At 37.4% G+C, this 23,820-nt stretch overlaps 4 protein-coding genes across 6 annotated transcripts; 1 reads left to right on the forward strand and 3 right to left on the reverse strand.

Moving 5' to 3' along the window:
- The first annotated feature begins 2,156 nt into the window (after window positions 1–2,156).
- On the forward strand, window positions 2,157–4,931 carry LOC108984960. Of its 2 annotated transcripts, none has more exons than XM_018957073.2 (2): window positions 2,157–2,370; window positions 3,390–4,931. In XM_018957073.2, the coding sequence occupies exon 2, from the start codon at window positions 3,411–3,413 to the stop codon at window positions 4,701–4,703; it is 1,293 nt and encodes a 430-aa protein (XP_018812618.1). In that variant the 5' UTR covers window positions 2,157–2,370; window positions 3,390–3,410; the 3' UTR covers window positions 4,704–4,931. The 2 variants fall into 2 exon arrangements, with proteins under 2 accessions (XP_018812618.1, XP_018812621.1); XM_018957076.2 differs by lacking the exon at window positions 2,157–2,370 and adding an exon at window positions 2,412–2,731.
- A 302-nt stretch (window positions 4,932–5,233) lies between these two features.
- On the reverse strand, window positions 5,234–10,385 carry LOC108984974 (protein TORNADO 1). Its single transcript, XM_018957095.2, has 3 exons — window positions 8,690–10,385; window positions 7,321–8,558; window positions 5,234–6,822 (listed from the first exon to the last, which is right to left on the reverse strand). Exons 1-3 carry the CDS (start codon window positions 10,191–10,193, stop codon window positions 5,437–5,439), a joined length of 4,128 nt encoding a protein of 1,375 aa, XP_018812640.1. The 5' UTR covers window positions 10,194–10,385; the 3' UTR covers window positions 5,234–5,436.
- A 2,728-nt stretch (window positions 10,386–13,113) lies between these two features.
- LOC108984984 (heterogeneous nuclear ribonucleoprotein 1-like) lies at window positions 13,114–17,501 on the reverse strand. Of its 2 annotated transcripts, XM_018957112.2 has the most exons (5): window positions 17,265–17,497; window positions 17,005–17,124; window positions 16,497–16,721; window positions 15,012–16,200; window positions 13,114–13,721 (listed from the first exon to the last, which is right to left on the reverse strand). In XM_018957112.2, the coding sequence occupies exons 3-5, from the start codon at window positions 16,716–16,718 to the stop codon at window positions 13,708–13,710; spliced, it is 1,425 nt and encodes a 474-aa protein (XP_018812657.1). In that variant the 5' UTR covers window positions 16,719–16,721; window positions 17,005–17,124; window positions 17,265–17,497; the 3' UTR covers window positions 13,114–13,707. The 2 variants fall into 2 exon arrangements, with proteins under 2 accessions (XP_018812657.1, XP_018812652.1); XM_018957107.2 differs by having other exon boundaries at window positions 17,005–17,501.
- A 3,634-nt stretch (window positions 17,502–21,135) lies between these two features.
- LOC108983430 (probable LRR receptor-like serine/threonine-protein kinase At4g31250) lies at window positions 21,136–23,454 on the reverse strand. Its single transcript, XM_018955056.2, has 2 exons — window positions 22,138–23,454; window positions 21,136–21,924 (listed from the first exon to the last, which is right to left on the reverse strand). The coding sequence occupies exons 1-2, from the start codon at window positions 23,351–23,353 to the stop codon at window positions 21,275–21,277; spliced, it is 1,866 nt and encodes a 621-aa protein (XP_018810601.1). The 5' UTR covers window positions 23,354–23,454; the 3' UTR covers window positions 21,136–21,274.
- Between the last annotated feature and the right edge of the window lie 366 nt (window positions 23,455–23,820).

The following is a 23,820-nucleotide window of genomic DNA, read 5'->3' on the forward strand; positions in this document are numbered from 1 at the left end:
ATCAACAGCGGTCTCTTTAAACCATTAAACTACAAGTAATATTAAATACAATTAATATGGTTTATAAGTCCTGTACATTTCTTTTAAAATAAATAGATAAATCAAAGATTTATATAAAAAAAATCAAATTGTATGTTCTATAACTATATCTAACATTACTCTTAAACTATTATAATATCTCTACAAAGTGCCACATGCTGATTGATATGCATAATTAGGGTATGGAGCTCTAAGTATAATCTCTAGAAAATAATAATAAAAATACTATATTGTAAGAAGTCATTTTTTGATACTCTATGAAATGGAAAAAGAAATAAATTAAATACCCTGTTTTCAAATTTCCACAACCCTAATCTTCCAAAAATAAATTCAAAGGACCATATCATAGTTTTGTAGACTCAAAAGGAGTCTGAGTGGAGAGATTGGTAGTGTGTACATATCTTTTTTTTTTTTCACATTCTTCATTCTTTTTTTTATCATTTCATGCTGGATTGTTGATACAAGACAGAATAGAAGTCTTAAAAAGTGTACGCTAATTACGGCTCAAGATACTCTGAATGTGTGTAATATGACATAGAGGTGAAGGTGGTATGGTATAAAGGCAGTATAAAGGTGTGATCTCTATCTCTATCTCGATCTCGATCTCGATCTCGATGTCTATCTCAACAATCATGTTGGGCAAAGCCAAGAGCCTCCCTCCATCACCTTGAGAAAAGGGAAAGAGACCCCTTTTGAGTTTTGGGTAAGAGGATTATTGTACGATTTCAAGCAAGTGACCCTCTCTCTCGTCATTTAAGGTTTTTTATCTTTTGAAAGCAAAAGGAGTACCCCACCATAATTAGTCTTTATTTCTATTTTGGTTTTGGAACAGTGACATGGATTTGAATAATACAGTGCAAGACAATGGTAGAAGCATGCAATAGGCCCCATTATAATTAGAAATAATGGAATATTAAAAAAAAAAAAACAAGTGTCCTAACCCATAGTTTTTGAAAAATATTAATTAAGAAAATATTGTTTAATAATATTATGAATTTTTTAAATATTTAAAAATAATATAAAAAAAAAATTTAAATGAACTAACGAAAGCTTCCAGCACAGCCGTGAGTGTAAACACACTCATACTCTTCAGAACATTGTTGGCGAAGGAGTGGGAGGGAAGTCAGCAAGTTCACACTTAGGGAGGTGTCTTCTTGATCTAGCATCTCAAATTTAAACAAAAAAAAACACAGCTTAAAAATAAAAGATAAAAAATAGCTCAAATATATTGACTTTGTAAACCAAGTTTGCAGCGAACCTTGTGTTTTCTCTTCACTCTTCAGTGCAAAGTCATTGTCAAAATAAAGACCTGGGCTGGAACATTGTCTCGGATCTTCAGATATATTCAAATACCAGTACAATAACAGTACTGCCATATCACAGTAACAGTAAATGAGGACCCCCATCCTTTTGAGAGCTTTGTTGGCTGGATCAATGGATGGATGGATAATCTCATATTTTCAGGAGGAGAGTTGAAGAATAGTCTTCACAACCCATCTAGAAATTGACTCATTCAAGCTACTACACATGCACGATCTTTACTGCTACTGTAAAATTAGAATCTTAATAACTAAAATTACTTAGATCACTTGAGAATAAAATAATTATTTTAAAAGGATATATATATTTTATTTTTAAAAAAATAGAGCATAGCCGGAATTTACAAGGGGTGAAAGATAAGGTGATGAGGATATGACAAACTTGCAACGATGTGTTTCAAGTCCCACCTAAAAAGCGCACTAACATGCTGTCTGATTGGTCTGGCCGACGCCGACGCGTGGGACGGCACTTCTGCAATCCCAAATCCAAAAAAATGTAATTAATAAATATTTTCGCACAAATTATCTATATATTTATTTTTTGACATTACAATACATTATTACTAATTTGGATTAAAAAAATAATTAAATGTTGACATCAAAATAAAGTGAGAGGGAAAAAAACGTTGATTTTAGCAAAAAAAACAAAAAAAAGAAAACACGTACATATTTTAAAGTAAATATGAAATATAAAATTACATTTTTTTAAAATAATACACAGAATGTAAAAATTATATTTAAAAAAAAAAAAAAACACGCACAAACATGTATGTCCCATAAATACTGAACTGGTATACAATAATTCAATAGACATAGTAATACGCTGCCTTCCGACAAAGCTTTGAGCAGTGTGATAGGTAGTTTTTATTCCGTTTCTTGATATTCCTCCGTTTACAAGCAGTTCGCGGATTTTAGTTCTTCAAAGCCACCTCGATTGACGAACTAATTCGCTAACGGATCTTGGATCAGAGCATCGGATTCTAGACAAATCGGTTTGACTTTGGAGGCAAAGGTAAGAAAAGACGTACACAGTTCTCGGATTTTTTTTGTTATCGTGCCTTCTTTTTTATTTTGTTGTTTCATGTTGTTTCTTTCTTGTATTTCTTTCGCTGTTGAGAGGTCTGAAGGAGGTGGGATTTCAAGTGGGTTTGTTTTTAGAATTCTGTGACACGATCTGGGTCACCGTGCTTTTCTTTTTGCTTTCCTTGTTTCACTCCCTTGGATTCCGGCTGTAGTGTTTCTGTGAAGGAAAAGTTGGTCGCTTTATTGGAATCTGTACATATCTGGGAATCGCTGTATGTGTCTGACCTGTTCTTAAGTTTGGGAGTCTGGGTTTTAGAGCAACTCACTGGAAAGTCTTTTGAGGGGTTTTGGTAAGTTGGCTCGTTTCAGTTTAAGCTTAGCTTTTGTCTTGTAGGTTTTAGTTTTCGAGTAGTTGATGTAAAATGTTCGCTTCTGGGGGTTCTTTGTTTTGTAGACTTTGAGATTACAGTGTTGAATTCCGGCTCAGCCAAGGTTTTGGTCTGGGTTTGTCTCTCAGAACTGGCTTTTGTCTAATTTAAGAGTTGGGTCTAGACTCTGAAGTTGTTCGTCTCGAACGCCCCATTTCTTGGGGCTTTGGCTTCTGGCTTCTGAGAATTTTGTGTTCCTTCCAGCTCAGGCTAGGTTTGCCGGTTCACGTGAAAGATCTTGTTTCAGCTTAGACTGGAGTCTGGGGCTTCAATTTGTTTAGTTCTCCGTTTGCTTTCGGGTTTTTAAGCATCTGGGATGTTAACAAATTGGCTTATGTCTTGGATCTGAGGTCTAGGTTTCTGACAGGTCAAGAGTTCCAGATTTGGTTTTGTTTTTTCTAAAAGAATTTGCGGATTGGTTCTTAATATTTTTTTTGAGTTCAGAGAATATCAAAAGTTGTCTTCTATTTCGTTTGCTTTGTGTCTTTGGGTCTGATTGGGTGAGCAGAAAATTTTCTAATTTGAGGCTCAAATTTTAAATCATTTATTTCTAAAAATAGATCCTTTTGTGCTTTGTCAGGTTGCTCTTCTCGGTGGTATCATGGACTCCCCACAATCTGTTGTGTCACCATTCAAGAACTCCCATTTAGCCGAGCCTGAGAAGCAGAAATCCGACTTCTTCCTACGGAACTCTGGTTCCTTGTCAAAGGGATATGAGGTCAACAGCAAGGATGCTTCTGTGTGTAACATAGAGGACTTCATGGGTGTTCTTGAGGTTTATGTACACCAGGCTAGGGACATCCATAACATCTGCATATACCACAAGCAAGATGTTTATGCCAAGCTTTGCCTGACTAGCGATCCTGAAAACACAGTCTCCACCAAAATCATTAATGGTGGTGGAAGGAATCCGGTTTTCAACGATAATGTCCGTCTCAACGTTCGATCAATTGTTTCCTCGCTCAAATGTGAGATATGGATGTTGAGCAGGGTGAGGAATTATCTCGAGGATCAGTTGCTGGGATTTGCTTTGGTGCCATTATCTGAAGTCCTCGTCAAGAATGGGAAGTTGGAGAAAGAGTTCTCTCTATCTTCAACTGATCTGTTCCATTCCCCAGCAGGGTTTGTTCAATTGTCTCTCTCCTATAATGGGGCTTCGCCAGAAGTGATGGCTATTCCGGCAATGCCAACTGCTTTGGCCACAAATGGAACTGTTCAGGACACAGAAATATCTGAGTCGCTATCAAATGATTTAGATAAGATCGAGTTCCCTGATCCTAAGATTGTGAATGAAGACCAGTTGATGGTATCCGAGTATATTGGGTTACCATGTCCCAGTTTGGACTCTCAGAGCTCCGAGAGCTTGGCTGCTTCTGAGGCTGAAAATCTTAGTTCAGAAGGGGGTGCTCATGTCGTGGAAAGCTTCTCAACTGATACAAGTGAATCCATCCAACATTCCAAGGTCGATTCTCCTCTTAGCAGTGTGTCAACTAATGGAATTTTTTCTCCTTCTAACCTTGCAAGCTTGGAGTCTTCTGATGCTCCAGAAGCATTAAAATCTCCAAATCTGGAACGTGTTTCAGCCCCAAAAGAGAATATTGTGGACGCTAAAGATGGTGAGAGCGATTCCTCAGGTGGGGGGCCAAGCGATTCACCGACCAAGCCTGTTGTTACAGTCAACATTGAGCCGGAACAGAATGTGGTGCAGCAGGATATCGTAGACATGTACATGAAAAGCATGCAGCAGTTTACTGAGTCGTTGGCAAAGATGAAGCTGCCTCTGGACATTGACAGTGGAACAACCAATTCAGGGAATTCAAGCTCTGAGCAGAAATTACAGGCATCAAAGAACTCCGGTTCCCGTGTGTTTTATGGGAGTAGGGCTTTCTTCTGAGCTTTTGTTTCACTGGTTTGGAGGAAGACAGACAAGTGACTTTAGATTTAGAATGAGGACTAATACTAGTTGTGAAGTTTAATAATGTGATTTAGTGTGATGTTCTCCTTTGTATGTTGAGATGTTTGTAGATGACAGGAAATCATGACACTTTTGTACCTGCTACAAGCTTTGTTCTATCGCAACTGCTATTATATATGAAGTTATGAACTACTCTATTTTGTTTCTCATCTTTCCAGCTACTCTTTTCGTCAATTACCAATTATTATGGAGTCAACTTCCATCTAACCATAGGCAATGCTTTGGTCCCACATTCACACGTTGATTCAAAGCTAAAAGTCTATTAGGCCAAGGCATCCAAGATTTCGCTTTCGACCATATAGCATGAATTAGATTCCTGATCCTTTGACTTTACATATCTTTATTTGTAATACCATCTTTGAGACTTTGACCCACAACTTGTATCGGGAGTTCCATTTCGATCATCTCTGTTAATTTTTTTAAAAAAAAATGTAAATAGGTTCACCTAGCATCAGAAAATCACATCATCTTTTAGTGCTGCCTGAGAAACTTGTGAAGGTGAAGAAAATCCAAAGGAACAAACAAAGAACCATGAGCGTTAAAATTCATTGAAACACTTCTACAGTCTGGAATACTTCATAGAAAGAATTGGATAGATAATAAAGAAGAAACTAAGCCATTTCATTTGTCATTCCAAAGATTCTGAGAAATTTCAGATGGGAACTTCCATTATTTCATTTGCTCTGATGCTCATATGTCTCCTACAGACCCAAGCAATCTGGCCATCATCCCTGTATCTCACTCTGTATAATCCAAAATTCTCTGCAATGTCCTTTCCAGTTGAGCACCTCCTCTCCCTTAAAAAATCCACGACCCATTGCTGCGCTGTTCTTTGATCTTCTTCTATGGCCCTGCCTCTATTCCTACTCCCCTGCACCCGTCCCATAGCCGCAGCCCCTGCAGCCCCAGCTGCAACTGCTCCTGCTGCCCCATAAATAAGGGAAGAGTCAGCCAGGTGGGCAACTTCCCTGCTCAAATCCGGTATCATTTCTCCCATCCCAGCTGCTAGATGGGCTCCTATCTTAAGAGCAAACGTTAACAGTTTCATGAACTTCTTCATGTATGGAGCCAAAGATTTTACAGCCCTGTTATCGACTTGCATCAGTTCACAGCCCATCTGATCTTCAACAACATGCATTTCCCGTCGGAACTCGCATAGCATGTGAAGCCGGAGTGCAGTCATCCCAGAAATCATGTTTGTGACCAATCTCCTCGAGTAGTTTTCTGTTCTGACAAAATAGAACATGTTGGGTACTTTCCTCTCTTCCAGTTGGACATTGTAGTTCACTAGGTAGTTCATTTTATGATGAAGCTGAATGAGGAGTCTGTGTTCATAATATCTCAATCCTTGGATCTCCTGCTTCAAATCTCTGATTTCTTGTTCAATAATCTTCAGTCTCTGCAAAACGGCTTCTACTCCCTTGGCAATACCGCCAAAAGTTGCTTCAACTTTGTCTGTTTCATCACCTGTAGATAATGGGTGATTTGGTCCATCTTGGCTGTTCTCTGGTGGGACTTGCAATTCCACGGCAAGGTCATATAGGTCATGATATCTTCGATGCAGTACTTCCCGAAAGTCATCATCTGATAGTAGCTCTCTAGCCAAATCAAAACCAGCTCCGAGGATAGGCCTGTCGGAGTCTGAGACTGAACTCCAGGTATGTTGATAATCATACATGCTGTCAGCAGGAACGGAAAGCAGTGCTTGTTTCAATTGTTGCAAAGACACAAATTGAGTTTTCCTGTATCTGGGGGGTGTCAGATTTCGCACACATTCTGGCCGCATGACATTCTCAGTCAAAAGTATCCCATGGCAGAGGCTTTGGATTGCTGGAATTATGAGCTGCTGGACGAGTCGAAGGGTCTCTGTCAGGTTGTTGGTTGAGCATGCGAGGACATCAATGTAGTGACCCAACTGTCCTCCAAGCTCTATTCTGATGTAGATTCCGTTGATACTTATTGAGATGAGGTACTTCTCAAGACTGTAAGTTGCTCCCTGTTGGTTCCTTAAACCCACGATTCTGTTATGCAGATGCACCTGGGTTTCCAAGTAATCTAAGTTAGATTATAAAGTAGAGCCGATAGATATGGGGGATTTTGTCTCATTGTAGATAAAGGATTAGAGTTGGATACTCTCATGGAACATAACCGACAATGCTCATTCAAGATAGTCTCAGGCGGTAAGCAGTAAAATAAAACAACTGATACAAATGTTTGATATGATTTGAAAGTTATCCTTCTTTAGCCTACCGTCTTATATTCTCTAGAAATACTTACCCTAAAGAGACATGGAAGTGGACTCCAAGAAGTCATTTCCCATAATAATAATAATAAAAAAGAGTTTCTGGATTTCTCTGTGATTCTGTCTATTGCTTTGTATGCGCTACTCTAAAAACTAAAGCTCATAATCAATTTTGTCAAGCATAATCAGTAACTGTAAGAAGTTAAACAGACTTGTTTAAGGAAGAACTTTAAAACGTAAAGGAAAAAGAAAAAAGAAGGGGTGGAGGTGAGGACTGAGGATAGGAATTGTTGCCTGTAAACGAGGAAAGAATCCTGGTGTGAGAAACATGTGGCTTGAATCGTCACACTCAAGATGCCGCCCTGCATAAAGGCAGTCAGGTGTGCTTAACTGCCATCTCTGTGGCTTTCCTCTGCCTTCTTCAAGAATCGAGGGGATCAATAGCAGAGAATTTGGATCTGATGGATCTTGTTCATAACAGAGTTCCAGTTTCAACATCATCCTCACAAGGTCACTGGTATCCAAGTTCTCAAACACCTTTGAACCCATTCCCGGAATCTGGCTCTGCAAATTTCCTCTCAGAATCTTCTCCAATTCTTTCCTACTGATGAATCCATTATTCTCCATGGAGCTTTGCCTTCTAACATCTAATTTTATCAGCTGGCCAAGCACTTCACCACAGAACCACTCACAATCCAAGACTAAAAACCCAGGATCATCGAAATAAATGACCTCTCCCATATGATGAAGACAAGTAGCAATAGTCCTCCTCCTCATTTCAACCTTCGTTTTGTTTTCATGTCTTGAGATTCTTAATGGTGGAACCTTAATTTGGCAAAGTTCATCAAACTCTTTCCACTTCATTGCTGGCTTATTGTAGTTCTCTGATCTCCAGTCTGATAAGATCTGAATCAGATCATTGCAGAGTTGATAAACTTGAGGAACTCTCTGGAGAATTGTCTTGCTGGTCTTCCGAATGTGATGCGCGAGTTTACTGACTGATGCAGATGACCTTGCATCAACTGTGAATACAGTTGGATAGAAGTCCACAAACCCCTGGAACTTGTCTCGCAGACCCTGAATTGAATTTACAGTTGCCTGCAAGTTTTGTGACGTTTGATTGATTTTATCATAGTGTGTCAGGACTATAGTCACATTTGGTAGCATGCATTGTTGGACCGCTCTTCTCGAGTTCGAAACTATGAACCTGAGCCAATACTGGAGGTCCTCTTCTATTTCAACTGCAGTCTTTGGTTCTCTGTTGTTAGGCTTCCTATATAAACTGGATATGACCAAGAAGAACGATGCACTCCCATGCCCTGGAAACATGAGATCATGGAGAGAATAGAATTCATGCTGACCTGCAAGGTTCCATATTGAAATCTTTGTGTCTTCATCTTTGAGAGTTTTTATCTTCATTCCGTTTGTTCTAATAGCTTGTTCAACTGGGTTGACTAGAGTTCTAACTTGGTCCATGTAGGGCACTTTTGAAGAGAAATTCTGTGATATGGAATGGCATAGTGTGGTCTTACCTGAAATACAAAAAAATCCATAAGATTGATTATTTCATTTTTGTTTCTTGAGTTCTAGAAGAGAATATTGGGGTTAAATTCAGCTCATTAACCAACTCAGACCAGTCCCCCTAAATAGTTCACAACCTTACCTGCATATTCTTGCCCACAGAAGAAAACTCTACAGCTCTTGGGCACTGTAAATGGCATGTCCTTTAGCAAATCCATTTCTGGCTCAGTCTTCCCATTCTGACCTAGTCTTTGATAAATTCCATCAGTCTTCCCTGAATTCTGTAGCGGTGTTCTTGAGAGATCAATGACTTCAATCCAAGGATTTATGTGTAATGTCTCCACAATTGTCTGAAGCACCAACTCTCCTCGAACCCCTTTGCAGCCTTGCAAAGACAAGTGTCTCAAAGTGGCATTCCTCTCCAAGCTTTTGATGATTTTGACAATATCATCCGGTCTCAAACTCTCATCATCGTAAATTCCTAGCCGGGTCACACTTTCATTGGTTGTAAGCATCTGCAAAATGGCTGCAAGCCCATCCCTTCCCATTTTCGTTCTCCCTCCTCCGAAAGTTACAGACTTCAGAGTAATGTTGGCTTGGAATTGGAGTGCGGAAAACCTGCTCAAAGGGCAGAGTAGATGTTCCACACCAATTCCGCCGAACCAGTTTCCATCTAGATATAAGCTTTCCAAACTCCGGTTCTTGAATAGTCCAGCCGCAACATATACAACTCCCTTGTCTTTGAGGCAAGTCTTTGACAAGCTTACCTCTTTAAGACTATTATTTAGTTCCAAAACCCATCGAAACTCCTTAGCCCACCGTGATTTTAGCCGGACTCCAGTCATGTCAAGTGACTTGACCGTCGAGTTCCACCCAAGTGCACAAGCAACCCTGCAAGCACCTGAAACATCGAGACGGTATATACGAAGTGTGCTGTTTTCAGGTGAAAACTCGACGACCTTTGAACTTTTTTCTCCATTTTGTCCACTCCAAACATGAACTTCCATGGCCCTGTTCCTCGCTAAAACTGCTGAAATAAGTGGGGTTGCTGTAATGGGTTTTGAGTCGAATATTGTTAACAGCTTTAGTGTTGAGTTTGCTTCGATCATCTTTGAGAGCTCCTCTGCTCCTTTCGAACCAATTGAGTCTTCCCATATCTGCAATTCTTCCAAACCGTCATTTACCTTGAGTGCTGAAGCAAGAATCCCAGCTCCAGCATAGCCGATACCTGATTCAGAAAGCATGATCTCCTTGATCACTTTATTTCTCTGAAAGATCTCAGAGAACTGCAATATACATTCTGTTCGGAATCTATTTCTTCGAAAAGCAACTTGCTTAATGCTCAAGCTATTCTCAAGCAACACGCCAACATTTAGTACTTGCTGTAACTCCCATTCAACTCGGTGGAACTCCAAGTTTATCAGAGTTGATTGGATGTTTTTGGCTGTTCCTAATGCTGTGAGGAGGTTGGAGAAGTGTGGAAGGCTGTCCTTGGAGATGTTTATATTCATAGAGTTTTCTGTTTCTTGGTAACAACCTGAAGTTGGTTGAGAGAGGTAAAAGGAGATGTTGTGTAGGTTGAGGCTTTCGGATTTGATTGTATGCAGAACCCACTGGAGATCTTTGAGGTTCTGATTTGATGCCATGGTTACAGTGAGAACTCTGTTCAAGGTAAGAGAAATCGGTTTCCTTTGGTAGCACTCTAAAAGCCTTTCATCATCAATATATTATGTTGCCTTTTGTGTCTCGAATTGACAATGTTGTCCGCGAGAGAAGGAATTGATCGAGCCATTCACGCAATGATGCTGTTCTCAGCTTTTTTATGAAGAATTCCTTTCCAGACTCTCCCACAAAAAGGAAAAAGGGTATTCCTTGGAGCAACCTTCTACCAAAGTCACCAAAAACCCATTCTTAACATATTAGTTAAAAGTTAAATTTATTGAATATTTAATTATTAGATAGTAAAATATATTCACAATAAATTAGTTAAATATTTAAAATTTAATTACAGTAATTTTTTAAAAAAATTTTAAATTTAAAAGTTACTATACATATATCAAATATATATTTTATTAATTATTTCATTTTCCCTTTCTTTTTATCATATATTTTATCACAATTAGTATATTAATTTGAGTTAGTGATATATTAATTTAATAATAATATGATTATTAATTAATATATAATAGGTAAAATAATAAAATATGATAAAATTAAATAAATTAATAATTAAAAAATTAAATATTTTTGAAATTATTAGTTATTCATTACTATATAATGAATAAATGGATAATCTAATGTAGAGATTTGATATGAATAATCGAAATCAAATTCATCTTATATTATTTTATTGTTATATAATGAAAAAATAACTCTTTCAATGTGTAGATTTATATAAATAGAATAATAAAAAATTATATTTCTCTTACTTTCATAAAAAATATCTTTTAATTTTGACTAATCTATTGAAATGAAAGTGATCTAATTAGCTGTTGAAAACCTTCTTCCAAAGGTATATTTTTTCACACAAAATATTTCCCATAAATGTTTTGCAGTTATTATGTGTATATGATAATGCATTAGTACTTGATGATCGGTTGTATCTGAACCGCACGATTACTCGTTGATTGTGCATTTGAGAATTGATCATCATTGAATGTGTTGCTCGTGTTGCACTTGGAGGTTTGGATAGTGAGTAGAAATATATAAGTTTAGATAAAAATTAAATAAAATATTATTAGAATATTATTTTTTAATATTATTATTGTTTTAAGATTTAAAAAAATTAAATTATTTATTATATTTTGTGTAAAATTTTGATAAAATTATAATTATTAGATAAGTTGAGTTGAAATCGAGCCAAAATGAGCCAAGGTTATAATTGGATGAATCTAGAGGCTAGGGGCTAGAAATAGGGATGTCTACTTTATTGACCTTTTGTAATGTTAGGGGATCCTACGCTTTCTTTAATCTTCCTTTTCCATTGCAAAGAAGAGAGAATCAGATAAAAGCAGAAAGGGAAACTGTGCTGGACAAATTAACCTCTCTTCAAGGGATCTCAAACATATGTTAAAGACATGTTTGGAGTAACGATACTGATATTGTTTTACACACATTATGAACCCAACTTTGGAACAATTTTGCATGCTATGAAATGCTCACAGATGCCCAGAAGACGAAATGATAGAATTACATTAAACATAAATCATAGGTGGAAAAAAAATCAGACTTTCATTCAAACATAAATCGGAATGAACTTATTCTTACGAAACTGCCAAACGAGTCCTAGGATATCAGCTAAATTAATGATGTTCCCACAAGGTTGTAATTTCCTGGCAGCAACTAGAAAATGGTATCCAAGGCTCCTGGCTCTGTTTGGTGTGCAATGGGGCCCCCTGTCTATGTCTTTATAAAACTTTATGGGTCCCCATGATCAAAACCCTCAATAGTAAATCCATACATGAAGAAAAGAATATAAAACTTCCAGAGATTATGTTTCACAGGTTGGCAAACTTTTGTTGCAGAAGATAACAAAAGTCAGTCTTGCAACTTTATTATCTTGTTAAGTTTGTTATTTGGGTTATTGATGGTGAAAATTCAAAAAATAGATAGATAATTGTATAAGCGATCTGGAATCCATCAAAGACAATCAAGTTCATGCATGCTTTTCAACATTGTCAAAAGTAGGGCCCCTGGATTTCAGAAGCCTGTTTGTTGATCCAAATGTGTTTATATATATGAGTATTAAAAAAATGCCCTAAATTTCAAAACAAATATGGCATGCATGGCGTTGCACATTAGTCTAATCCTCTTTGACGTTTGTGTGTGTGTGTGTGTGAGAGAGAGAGAGAGAGAGAGAGAGAGAGAGAGAGAGATCACTAGAGTTGCATCTATTTCGAAGCATTTAAGAAAGAAAATCCAGATGAAAGTGATGCAAAAACCTGATAAGATCCCACTGGAATCACGAGCTAAATCTAAATGAAATGTAATGTGATGTGAAGATTCTGATAATTCGAGGAATCCGAGAGCCTCCAAATTGGGCATACAATAAACCCAGACTAAGCTACTCTCAGCCCCAAGGCCCATGAACCACGACACAAGTAACTCAACTCAAGTAACCCCAAGCCTCTATGATCAAGTCTTCGATCTTCCCAGTTCAGTTCGTTTGTTAACCATCGTGAAGAACCCTAGATCTGTAACAGAGCCCAAGCAAAGCCAAGCCTATCCTAAATCCTAAATCTTTGAAAGTTAATGATAACAGTCAGTAAGACCACACAAAGTCGCCTCAGAAGATCACAAACAGAAAAGGCACAGCTACAAAAGCTATAAAACGAATCATAATCCAAGATTCCAAGTGTTCAAACCATGTCAGGTTATCGCACACATGCAATTAAATTGACTATTCCAGGATGCAGTAGCGTGCCTAAATAGTTTTGGGATTTTGATGGAGAAAAAAAATGCTAAGTAAAAGATTTTTAGCATTTCATTGTGAGGTAGGGTGATCAGGATTATCACCATAAGAAACATGAGTGAAATCAAGCATTCATTTCATTGGCATTTCGGGTATAAACTTCTGTGTAAATGTCCAATTAAAAAATGAATCGAAATTTTCAGTAACTTATTTGATGGGATCCTAGAAGGGCATCCCTCTAATCTCACACACTAGTAAATCAAACTGAACCTCACGTACAAACTGAGAGAAACAAATCCCAACAAAGGAAAAGACATATGACAAGAGCCAGCAACTTTGCCAGGCATTACACCAGTTAAAAAGGAAAAAAAAAAATCAATACTCTATTTTTTCTTAACACAATACCGCTGGCGTGCCTCATCAGAGATGCACGATACATTAATTGGAACCAATTTTCCAGAGTATATATCCCGCAATCTGATTTTACACCTCAACCAAATTCCATGAAAGGAACCTAAGTTCTGAAGAAACAAGAAAGAAATCCCAAACCTTACACAAAATACCTTGCAACTGCTTTCTCTCTGAATAAGTATACTCAAATCAAGGATCCTCGTTAGCTTTATACGATCAACTTCCTTGTAAGCTAAATTATCTTAAAAAGGGGGATGTATGAAATTCACAATCCTTCACCTGTTTGACCATATTCTCTTCACCTACCATTACAATGCACTGTCCAAATAACAAATCTCCTATGTGGTAATTCCTGAAGCAAGGGATACAATATCATTAGCTGTTAATATAACAACTACATTTGTATTGAAGAAAAAATAGAGATCAAAACTTAAGTGCCAACCGTCAAACCATCAGATAGTCTGTTGAAGCTAAACTTTGTGTATAGTTTTGGATAAATCAGAGTATTCAGTTCCATAATTTATTAACAAAAATAGAACTGGACATTAAATGGCCCAAGATCAGTAAATGTGTGCACCATGTGGGAATGTACCATGCATAAATGTAGCATGAGCATACTGTTAAAGGGATCGAAACAAAAGGAGTCTACTTTCTAGACAAAGGGCTCTCAATGCTAAGTCATGCAAAGCAATAGCTTTTAAGTTCCTATATAACAGTAGAGAGAGAGAGGTGACTGTGTACGTAATTAAGTGCAAATCTCAACTAAAATAGTGGATTGCTTATAATATTTGCATCAGAGTCAAGTTTTGGTTTTATGGAATTGAATTTTCAGCAGTAAAATGGGCATTATCAGGAATTAAGGTTAGATATCTATCTAGATTCTAGACAATGGGCTCTCAATGCTAAGTCATGCAAAGCATTAGCTTCTAAGTTTCTATATAACATTAGAGAGAGAGAGAGAGAGAGAGAGGTGACTGTGTACATAATAAGAGAAAATCTCAACTAAAATAGTGGATTGCTTCTTCTGAGCAATGCTACATACAGTCTCCATTTGGGGACTGTATGTGCAAGCCTAGTCAATTTTGTCTTTAAAAATTTTTAAATTACAATAATATCCTTCTCAAAATGATACTTTTTTCCATTTAATGAAGGGTTTGCACATGCAGTCCCCAAATGGGGACTGCAAATAGAATTTCTCCTTCTTAATATTTGCATCAGAGTCAAGTTTTGGTTTTATGGAATTGAATTTTCAGCAGTAAAATGGGCATATGGGGAATTAAGATTAGATATCTATCTGGATTCTAGCAAAAGCTTGCAGAAACTATTAAGAGCTACTTTATATGCCAGGATATGAGCACAGCACGCACAATGAATAGAAGTATGCTGTCAGAGTCCTTTCACTAATTATTATTACGAGTTGGATTGGTCTGATTGGAGGAAAATACACATGAGCATAAGGTAAGTTAGCCCAGTAGGCATTGTGAAACTTCCAGCAATAAAAGTTTTTCTTCTGAAATCATAAAGTTTAACTTGAAAGTCAATTTATAGGTTATCTACTTCTCTTTCAATGTGCTTTTGATTATAAACCAAACTAAGAGCAGAGAAGTTGACCATAGATCATTTAATGAAGCAAAGGTGTTACCTCTATTTGGTTGTCTACTTGTAACATTGTAACTTCCAATATAACCCTCAGAACTTTGGGCGGTGACATCTGAAGATATATTGCCAAGCCCATAACCAAATGAGCCAGAACCATCTAGCTCAGGAGTAGCAGACCGCCAAGTTGAATCACCATAAACTGAGCCACTACCATACAAATCACCATATGACCCCTCATAGACTCCAGTTGGTGTAGCGAATGTTGATGATTGTGCTACACCAGAGCCACTGTTTCTTCCATACGTTCCCCCTCCCAACCCAAAGCTGTTATCTCCACTGCCATAACCAATACTCCCACTAGTATAACTAGGAGGACTCCCTCCACCATGGGTGGAAACTAGGGAAGGGCCCCAGTTTGCACTGCTATTCCCAAAAACGCCAAAAGCCCCACTTCCGGAGCCCACATAAGTACCAGAGCTGGAAGGGTTTGCAGCATTGTTAAGACCCCCATTTCCCCAGACATTCCGAGTGGTTGAGTTTAAAAGAGAATCGTTTCTTCCATTACCCCCACTATACCCAATAGGAGTACTGTACCTGTTTGAATTGCCACTATAATAAGGACTCAACATCCGTGCATATCCAAGACTATTACCAAAGTTGGAATTGCCACCATAGCTTGGGCTCAGCCCTGGCTCCAAATTCAAACCCATTCCATAACCAGTTGTACCAAATGGGGAAAACCCACTTCGACTACTAGCAACTTGATTAAGCCTACCATCCATCCTGACTCCGTAACCTCCAACTGGGCTCACATTATAATAACTGTTAAGGAAACTATTGGCCCTATTCAAACCATGGTTATATCCCATAAGAGGGCTTCGGCTGGACCCTGGGGATTGCTCTTTGGGGACTGCCCTCTTGACCTCAACCATCTTACCATTCAGTTCATGAAATTGCTTATGCAGCACTCTATCCACTGCATCCTCAGAATCATAGGTGATGAAGCCAAAGCCTCTTGGCCTTTGGGTGTTGTGATCATACATAACTACAACATCAGTAATTGTACCAAACTGATCAAAGTATCTCTTAAAGTCGCTCTCTGTGACAGTAGATGCTAAACCTCCAACAAAAATCTTTTTTGTACGTCCAGGACCTGGAGATCCATGAAAACTACCAGTGTTTCTATTTAAAATGTGCTGATCATCCTTGGGAACAGCCTTCTTTGCTTCAACCTGAGATTTGAGAGAACCAGTAACTAAATTAATAATTGCATGTCATTTTCGTTTTCACAGACCGGGGTGGGGGGGTGGGAAGTGCATCCAACTCTTTGATATGGAGAGAGAGAGAGAAAGAGAGAACAAATGAATCCAACCTGTAACTCAGTATGAAAAATGCGGATTCAAAACCTAATTGGGATTGGTCCTAGAAATACAGGAGTAAACATTCTCCAGTATCAAAAAAGAAATTTAACAGAATGCCAATTAAACCCATGATGCAAAACGTATGCATTTGCAAATAAACCACTCACTGTGCGACCATCAATCACGTGCTTATCCATGATGACTCTTTCTGCAACAACAGGATCCGCAAAGACTACGAAACCAAAGCCACGAGCACGCCCGGTGGCACGATCTCTCATGATCACGGCCTCAACCACCTCCCCGTATATCCTAAAATAGTCTTTAAGACGTTCTTCATCTGTGTCCCAAGAAATACCACCAATGAAGAGCTTTCCAAGATCTGATTCCATCTTCTGCAAACAACCATCACCAATTGCCTCGTTTATCGCTACTTAAATAATTAAACAACTAAAAAAATCACCTAAATGAATTCTATTTAGACAATCCACCAAAAAGGGTCATAATTCACAAAAAACCAATAACGTTCGGCATCAGAACGAGTCTCAAATCATAAAATTACGTAAATGGGTAAAAATCCTACAATTTGACACAACCGAGAAGATTGAGTCTTTGTCAACAAGATCGAAACAACATGACCAAAATGCGGAAACAACAATCAATCAACAAAATCCATACCTTGAATGGAAATTCAGATATCCGGGTTGGTGCTCCGATCAAAACACGAAGTGGGTATTATCACAATCGATTTGGTAGCATCGGATCCTAGTGCAGCAATCAGAACACAACCAAGAATTCCTAATGACCCAACAAACTAAAATTAAGCACAGAATGACAAAAATTTAGGTGGATCAAAGAGCCAGATTAAAACAACGATTCAATTTTCCACGAGAGATCAAGGAGAAGGTGGAAAGAAAGAACCAAAGAGAGAATTTTACCATCTGACGAGGAAATGAGAGAAAACTAAGATCTAAGAAGAGGAATAATGGAAATGGAAACAGAGGATTAGCTCATCCTCTATATTTCTCTCTCTCTGTCTTTTTTATCTTTTTGTTGGTTATTCCACTTCCCTTAATTAAATCAAAAGTAATAGAATTTGTAGCTGAAGATGGGGCTTCACAATTTATAAATAGAGAGAGACAGACAGAGAGAGAGAGAGAGTGGCAAAATCCTCTGGTGTAAGAATATTTGGAGGAGCCAGCCAAGATGGATGACAGGAGTTGATGATATTTTTTTTTTCACAAGAAAAAAGAATAAAAAATTATTTATATTATTCGGGTTTTTTTAATAAAGCCTCATGAGATGTAACCATAATTAAACACAGGCATTTGCAGATGACATTGTTCGCATGGAATGCAAAGAAACTTACATTTTCTTTTGTCTTTGAACATTCTCTTGGACTATTGTAAAGTCTGTATATGAAAGGGAATTAATTAATTATTCCTTCACTAACACAAAGCATTAATTCAAAAAAATACAATAAACTCGTTTTCTTATTTACAAACATGTTGTAATGATAAAATACATTTTCATCTAATCATCAATGGACCCATATTTATTTATTTTAAAAAGAAGAGGACGGTATTCTAAATTTATGGACCCAGCATTTAAAAAAAAAATTAAAAGAAAAATCCTCACATAAATTTTAGAGTAATACTACATATAGTCGTGGAATGCGTAAACGACATGCAGTCGTTTTGAAAAAGAGTGGGATCCACTATTAAAAAATTAATTTCTTTTCATGTGAATCCCATATTTATTCACTTTTTTCAAAGCGACCGCACGGCGCTTGCACACTTACAACTGCAAGTATCATTTCTCTAAATTTTATACCAATTGGACCTTACTACTTTTACAAATACGAAAAATACAAATTTTAATCATGTTGCTTTCCAAAAATACATTTCAAAATATTTTTCACGAATTTTCATATACTAATATATTCATTAAAAGGATTTGAACTCTCTAGCTCTAAATATAAGACACTTTTAAAAGACTTTTTGGATAACGAAATAATTTTAGAAATAAAAATAATTAAAAAAGAAAAAAGAAATAGAATCACCTTCAATTTTAACGTTTCTTAAATGTTCTGAAGTTGATATTTTGTTTGTTTGTTTACTTTTGTTAGTATGCAATGACTGATTACTGAGTGATTAGGAAGAACATCTTTTTGTGTGATTGTCTCTAAAAAGAAAAAAAAAAAGTCAAGATTTAAATTTCTGATTTTTTCTTTTGGGGAGAGGCCAGTCTTTTCACTCTGTTTCTCATTTTGGTTGTTTTTCTCTCCTGGTTTGAGCTGCAACTTAGGACTCGTTTGTTTTTAGAGATGAGATGAGATGAGTTGAGATTAAAGTTAAAAATTTGAATAAAATATTGTTAGAATATATTTTTTAATATTATTATTATTTTGAGATTTAAAAAAGTTGAATTATTTATTTTATTTTGTGTGAAGATTTAGAAAAATTATAATGATGAGATAAGATGAGATGAGATATTTTTGAAAAACAAACAAGGCCAGTTAAAAGTTACTTTTTGATAGTTTCTATTGCCTTTTGGTTGAAGAAAGACTACTAAATTTAAGTGCCACTTAACAAACAAATGGCATTTGGTGCAAATTTCATATGTAGAAGGTTGAATCCAAACTCATCGACCACTTGAAATTTAAGGCCTAAACATGTGGTAGAGGTTGATACCAAAATCAAGAAACGTGAGGAGTGAGGAGTTGGAGTTGGAGTTGGTAACTACAACCACCTTGTACGATTTCCCAAAGGCAAAAAGCCAACCATATCAATAACTGGACTGTTATCTAGAGTTGGCACCTTCTTAAAATATGGGCCAACTCGTGATTGCAACTTTCTTCTTTGGGTTTCTCAGAGTCTTTGTATTGCTTTAACTCCTTATTACGGTTGTTTCGGTAATTCCCATATGTTTGCCTATAATCCAAAATATTCCTACTATGTAAACAGATATTTTGGCCTAAACTGATATGAACTCCTTTTTGGTGAACTTTGTAAGCATAATAGCATTATTGGTACACTTATTTTACCTAAAGAAGAAAATGATTTTGTGGCAAATCTGAATTAGGTAAGCATTACCTGGAAAGCAGAGCCATAGACTGATAGACATATGAATGTATCAGAAAGCAACAAGTATAATAGGATAAGTGCTCTAACTTTATCAACCTTTTTACTTGTGTTTTAACTCTAAACCAGTTTAAGTTTGTATTAATTCGAACTGTGGGTACATACCAAGAGGTTGCCTTGATTTAGTTACCCAAAAAGCCAAAATATAAGGGTTGTCTTCAGTCATGGAAAGGGTACGAGTTATATGTAGCAAAAGAAAAGTTCAGATACTATATGATCACACAAAAACATACAAAAGCACTGAAGTGGGAGGCAAGATTCTCCAAAAGGATGCCAAAAGTAGGTATAATCTGTTTGCATTCTCTCCACCATTAAACAAAAGCAATTAAAGCAAATTAGTTTTTGCATGCACATTAGCTTTTGTCATTCTCAGCCCCCAAGCTTGAGACCAAATTAATTTTGGGGTACAATCTAGCATTAGACTCCTTTATGAGCTAATCTCTAGTCTTTCCTCTTGAAGAAGCTTGCAGTGTCTCCTAATTGCTTTTAGCATTGACTCAGGATAAAAGATAACACAAGGTAAGAGATAATTGAGGTCAAACCAGAAAAATTAATGGAGTTCAGGAAATAAATAGAACTGAGAACTGATGATTGAGTTGCAGTACTGTATTTCCAGGTAAAATAGTTAAAGGTACTCTGATAATACTGTTTTTGTGGGGTGTGACCCAACAGTGAGATGGCCACAACCTTATATTAATTTAGTGTGCCTAAGAAGTAAAGATGCATTAGATATCACCATTCAATATGATTGTTAGGATGTGACTCACCTAAATTGGCAAAAGGGACTGGAGCACAGCTAAGAGAGCCAATAAACAGAGGCCCCAGTCCCAACCATTAATGCTTATTAGTCAGGATCCTGTGGACGAGGATACCTCACCCTCTAACTAGTGTTGGCGATTATTACTGGTCATAAAAAGTCGTGTAATTCTTTTAAAAAAAATAATAAATATGAGATCTATATAAAAAAATTAATTTTTAATAATAAATCACATTTTTTTTAAAAAGAAGGTGCAGCACTTACACAACTCATAACTATATCAAATATTACTCATTAAATATATATTTTAAAGGTGTTTACGAACCAAAAAATACACTTCAATAAACATAGCCTTTCGTAGAGGGTCAGGAAGACAAGAACGCATTCAGGGCCTAAGGCGGTCTACTCTGGAACAAGTTGATTATTATAATATCTCTTCGGCCCATAAAGATAAATTCATGGATCCAATGCTAATCCCATTTACATTCCGCGGACTGTTAAGAAAGCTCATCTTTGTTTTGTTTTTTTTTTTTTAAAGAAAAAAATCTTATTTTAGTCGTGTGGTTATAAAAACTGTCAAGCAGTAGTTTTTCCATATATAACTCATATTTTATGCAGCCTTTTCTCCTCTGTTCTTTTTTTTTATTTTTTATTCCTCCTGTTTGCTGCACAAAAGTGAAGCAACATTCTCTGTTTTTTAGAACTGATCTGCCATGGTTGTCTTTGTTGTTCATGTGTGTTACACACTAGAATATCCAGCAAAAAGGAATAAATGTATACATGTAAATGCCTGCACTCATAAGCATTTGGACTACAGCTTGAACCAAAACAAACAAACAAACAAACAAACAAACAAAACAAAAAAGAAGAAGAAAGCATTACTCTTGCTTCAGGTATGCATTGGCAGATTGGGCAACTCTCCTCGCCCTTATGGTGGAGGACTTAAGAGATATTTCACGTTCAACTTATTTATGCTCGACTGAGAGAGAGTTTCTGTTCTTCCAAATGAGAAGCATAAAATACATGCGATATATGCAGACCACAACCTCTAATAATTTGATCCAGGACTCTCCCAGGTATCAGATATGAGAGTGTGAAGTATACAACAATCATTTCGGTTAGATTGACAACAACAGTCTTCTGAAATGGAATGGTCCCTTTGTGCATTCATGACCTCCTCTATCTTCTCCAAAACTTCTGACATGGTTGGCCGATTGTCAGGAGAATATGATACACACTTGAGGGCTATATTCAGCAAAGGAAATGCCCACTGTGATGCAGCTCTACTGATCTCTTTGTCAAATACCTCTCCGGTCCATTCTTCCCTCACCATGGCCTTTACCCATTTAGGAAGGTCTATCCCACTATTCTCTACAGTTTTTCCTGTCAGTAGCTCCAAGAGTATCACACCAAAGCTAAAAACATCGGCTCTTTCTGTCAAGCTTTTCTCAGGAGCTGTATGGCCATTGGAGGTGAAGACGCTTGTTTGCTTGGGTTCCAGAAATTTCGAAAACCCATATTCACTTATTAGCGGTTCATTATTTTCGTCCAAAAGTATATTTGATAGCTTAAGATTCCCATGAGAGATTATCTCCCGATCATCAGAACTTTGATATATGAAGTCCAAACCCTTTGCCATCCCACTTGCTATGGACAGCCGAAGTCCCCAAGGGAAATCCCTCTTACCTTCAATATAGTCTGCAGAAAACCAAAAGTACTGTTAGCTGAAATATAGGAACCAAACATTTATCTGACTGTTGAATTTCGAAAATAAATTTGTCCAAGTTATTTTATTTTGTTGCCGCGGGGAGGGGGTTTGAAGCCGGTGTGGCTGTTTGGTGGGTGTGTTTCTGTGATGGACAGTCTGGCTTGGGATGTCTTGAAAGTATTTGAACTCGATTCTCAACTCACCTTCCAGCACGTTTAGCAGACTCCCATTGCTTTGATACTTATAGATGAAAAGTTTTTCTTCCTTCGTTGAATGGTAACCAACAAGGGGCAGAATGTTTGGATGCTTTAAGCTTCCTATCTGCCTCATAGTTCGGCCAAATTCCTCGAATGATACCTGCAATTTCTTCAATCTCTTAACTGCATAAAGGGCACTGTTTTTAAGAACTACCTTGTAAAGGCTGCTGCGAACGGTCTCCTTTCGCAAGTCAGCTGTGGCTTCAAGGAGGTCCTCCAATTGGAACCTTTCCTGCTCTTCAACAAAGAACACAAGCTCTGAGCGTCTTTCGATTGGCTTAACTTCCTCTCTGGGCATGGCTGGAGGTGTTTTAAGAGAAGGATCCTTAATTACCTTCAGAATCTCCATCTCTTCGGGTAAGTCTGCGTCCTTCTTTCTCAGTATCCATGCGATCACCAAAACAAAGATTCCAATGCCCAGAACTAGAGCTATCCAGACTGCCCAGTTCCCATACCACGGGCCATTAACAGCTTTGGGCTTTGGGCTCTCCGTAGGTGGGTACTTTGATTCCAATGCCTCTACCCAGGCTTCTTTCTGTGATGTACTTGATATCAAGGAATATGTATGGAGGTGCTTGAGTTCCTGCTTGATAAGATGATTGTTAGAGATGCTCGAGCTCCGAAGATATTTCAGTTTAGTTAGATCCATGGGCAACCTTCCACGCAGAAGATTGTTGGAGATGTCCAAGCTCCTGAGATATTTCAATCTTTTTAGAGCCAGAGGTAACGTTCCACTCAGAAGATTGTTGCTTAGATTTAAATAAGTCAGCCTTGAGCAATGCGATATTGAGTCAGGAATAGTTCCTCTGATGTGATTCTTTGCTAAGCTAAGAACTCGCAGATTTCGGAGCTTGCAAAGGGGTTCTGCATCAATGATGCCACTAAGATTAAGATTCTCAAGCCTGATTTCTTCTATGGTGGTAGCCCTTGAGTTGCATTTTACACCCTTCAACTTATGCAAGCAGGCGTGATGCACCAACGTCCCAATATTCCAGTCAATTCCTAGCACATTTTGTGGATCAATGGCTTTAATGAAATTGAACAAATACTGGGATTCCGATAACTGATCTCCCAAACAGACCGTGATTAAGAGCGGAAGGAAAATGATGCATCCCAGCCTCTTCAAATCCCTCCCGTTCTGCACATTTGTAGTTTGTAACATTTTCGTGGATCATCAGAACTGATTGAACCATGGCATTGAGAACTTTTTCAAGGCATCTTTGGTAACTCAGAAGAAGACACATCCTCCTTCATAGTTTCCAAGGTTTTGATGTCTATTTTTCAGAGCGACACAACCAATGTTTTAGTAGTTTGTTATCTTCTGTGTGATATCATATACTCAAGTATGTAGTCATGAACTAGGCGGTATTCTCGCCATTGGTGACAAACTGCAGCATCACGACATTGAGCAGACCACCATTGGATTGAAGACACTACATCATCCATCAATAAGGAATATTGACAAGTTATTTGGAGAAATCAACGCCCTTTTTTGGATACACTGAAGAGTGGCAGTTTCAAAGTCGCCAGGTGTAACTTTGTATTTTACCTTTATTGTTTGCTATGTTCTTGGAGACTGGGAACAAGTGATAAACTGCATTTAATGTACTCAGACATGTTCACCAAATC

The sequence above is a fragment of the Juglans regia genome, chromosome 2 (genome assembly GCF_001411555.2).
Source record: "Juglans regia cultivar Chandler chromosome 2, Walnut 2.0, whole genome shotgun sequence".
Lineage (NCBI taxonomy): Eukaryota > Viridiplantae > Streptophyta > Magnoliopsida > Fagales > Juglandaceae > Juglans > Juglans regia.

What these genes read in the sequence shown, in the direction of transcription:
- LOC108984960 (XM_018957073.2), top strand. Translation starts at nt 3,411, where the DNA reads ATGGACTCCCCACAATCTGTTGTGTCACCATTCAAGAACTCCCATTTA.
- LOC108984984 (XM_018957107.2), bottom strand. Translation starts at nt 16,718, where the DNA reads ATGGAATCAGATCTTGGAAAGCTCTTCATTGGTGGTATTTCTTGGGAC. An exon ending in ACGTGATTGATGGTCGCACA is followed by an intron (nt 16,201 to 16,496) that starts GTGAGTGGTTTA and finishes CTCAAATCTCAG; the next exon opens with GTTGAAGCAAAGAAGGCTGT.
- LOC108983430 (XM_018955056.2), bottom strand. Translation starts at nt 23,353, where the DNA reads ATGTTACAAACTACAAATGTGCAGAACGGGAGGGATTTGAAGAGGCTG. An exon ending in TCTGCTAAACGTGCTGGAAG is followed by an intron (nt 21,925 to 22,137) that starts GTGAGTTGAGAA and finishes GGTTTTCTGCAG; the next exon opens with ACTATATTGAAGGTAAGAGG.
- LOC108984974 (XM_018957095.2), bottom strand. Translation starts at nt 10,193, where the DNA reads ATGGCATCAAATCAGAACCTCAAAGATCTCCAGTGGGTTCTGCATACA. An exon ending in CTGTGGGCAAGAATATGCAG is followed by an intron (nt 8,559 to 8,689) that starts GTAAGGTTGTGA and finishes TTTGTATTTCAG; the next exon opens with GTAAGACCACACTATGCCAT. An exon ending in GATTCTTTCCTCGTTTACAG is followed by an intron (nt 6,823 to 7,320) that starts GCAACAATTCCT and finishes TTGGAAACCCAG; the next exon opens with GTGCATCTGCATAACAGAAT.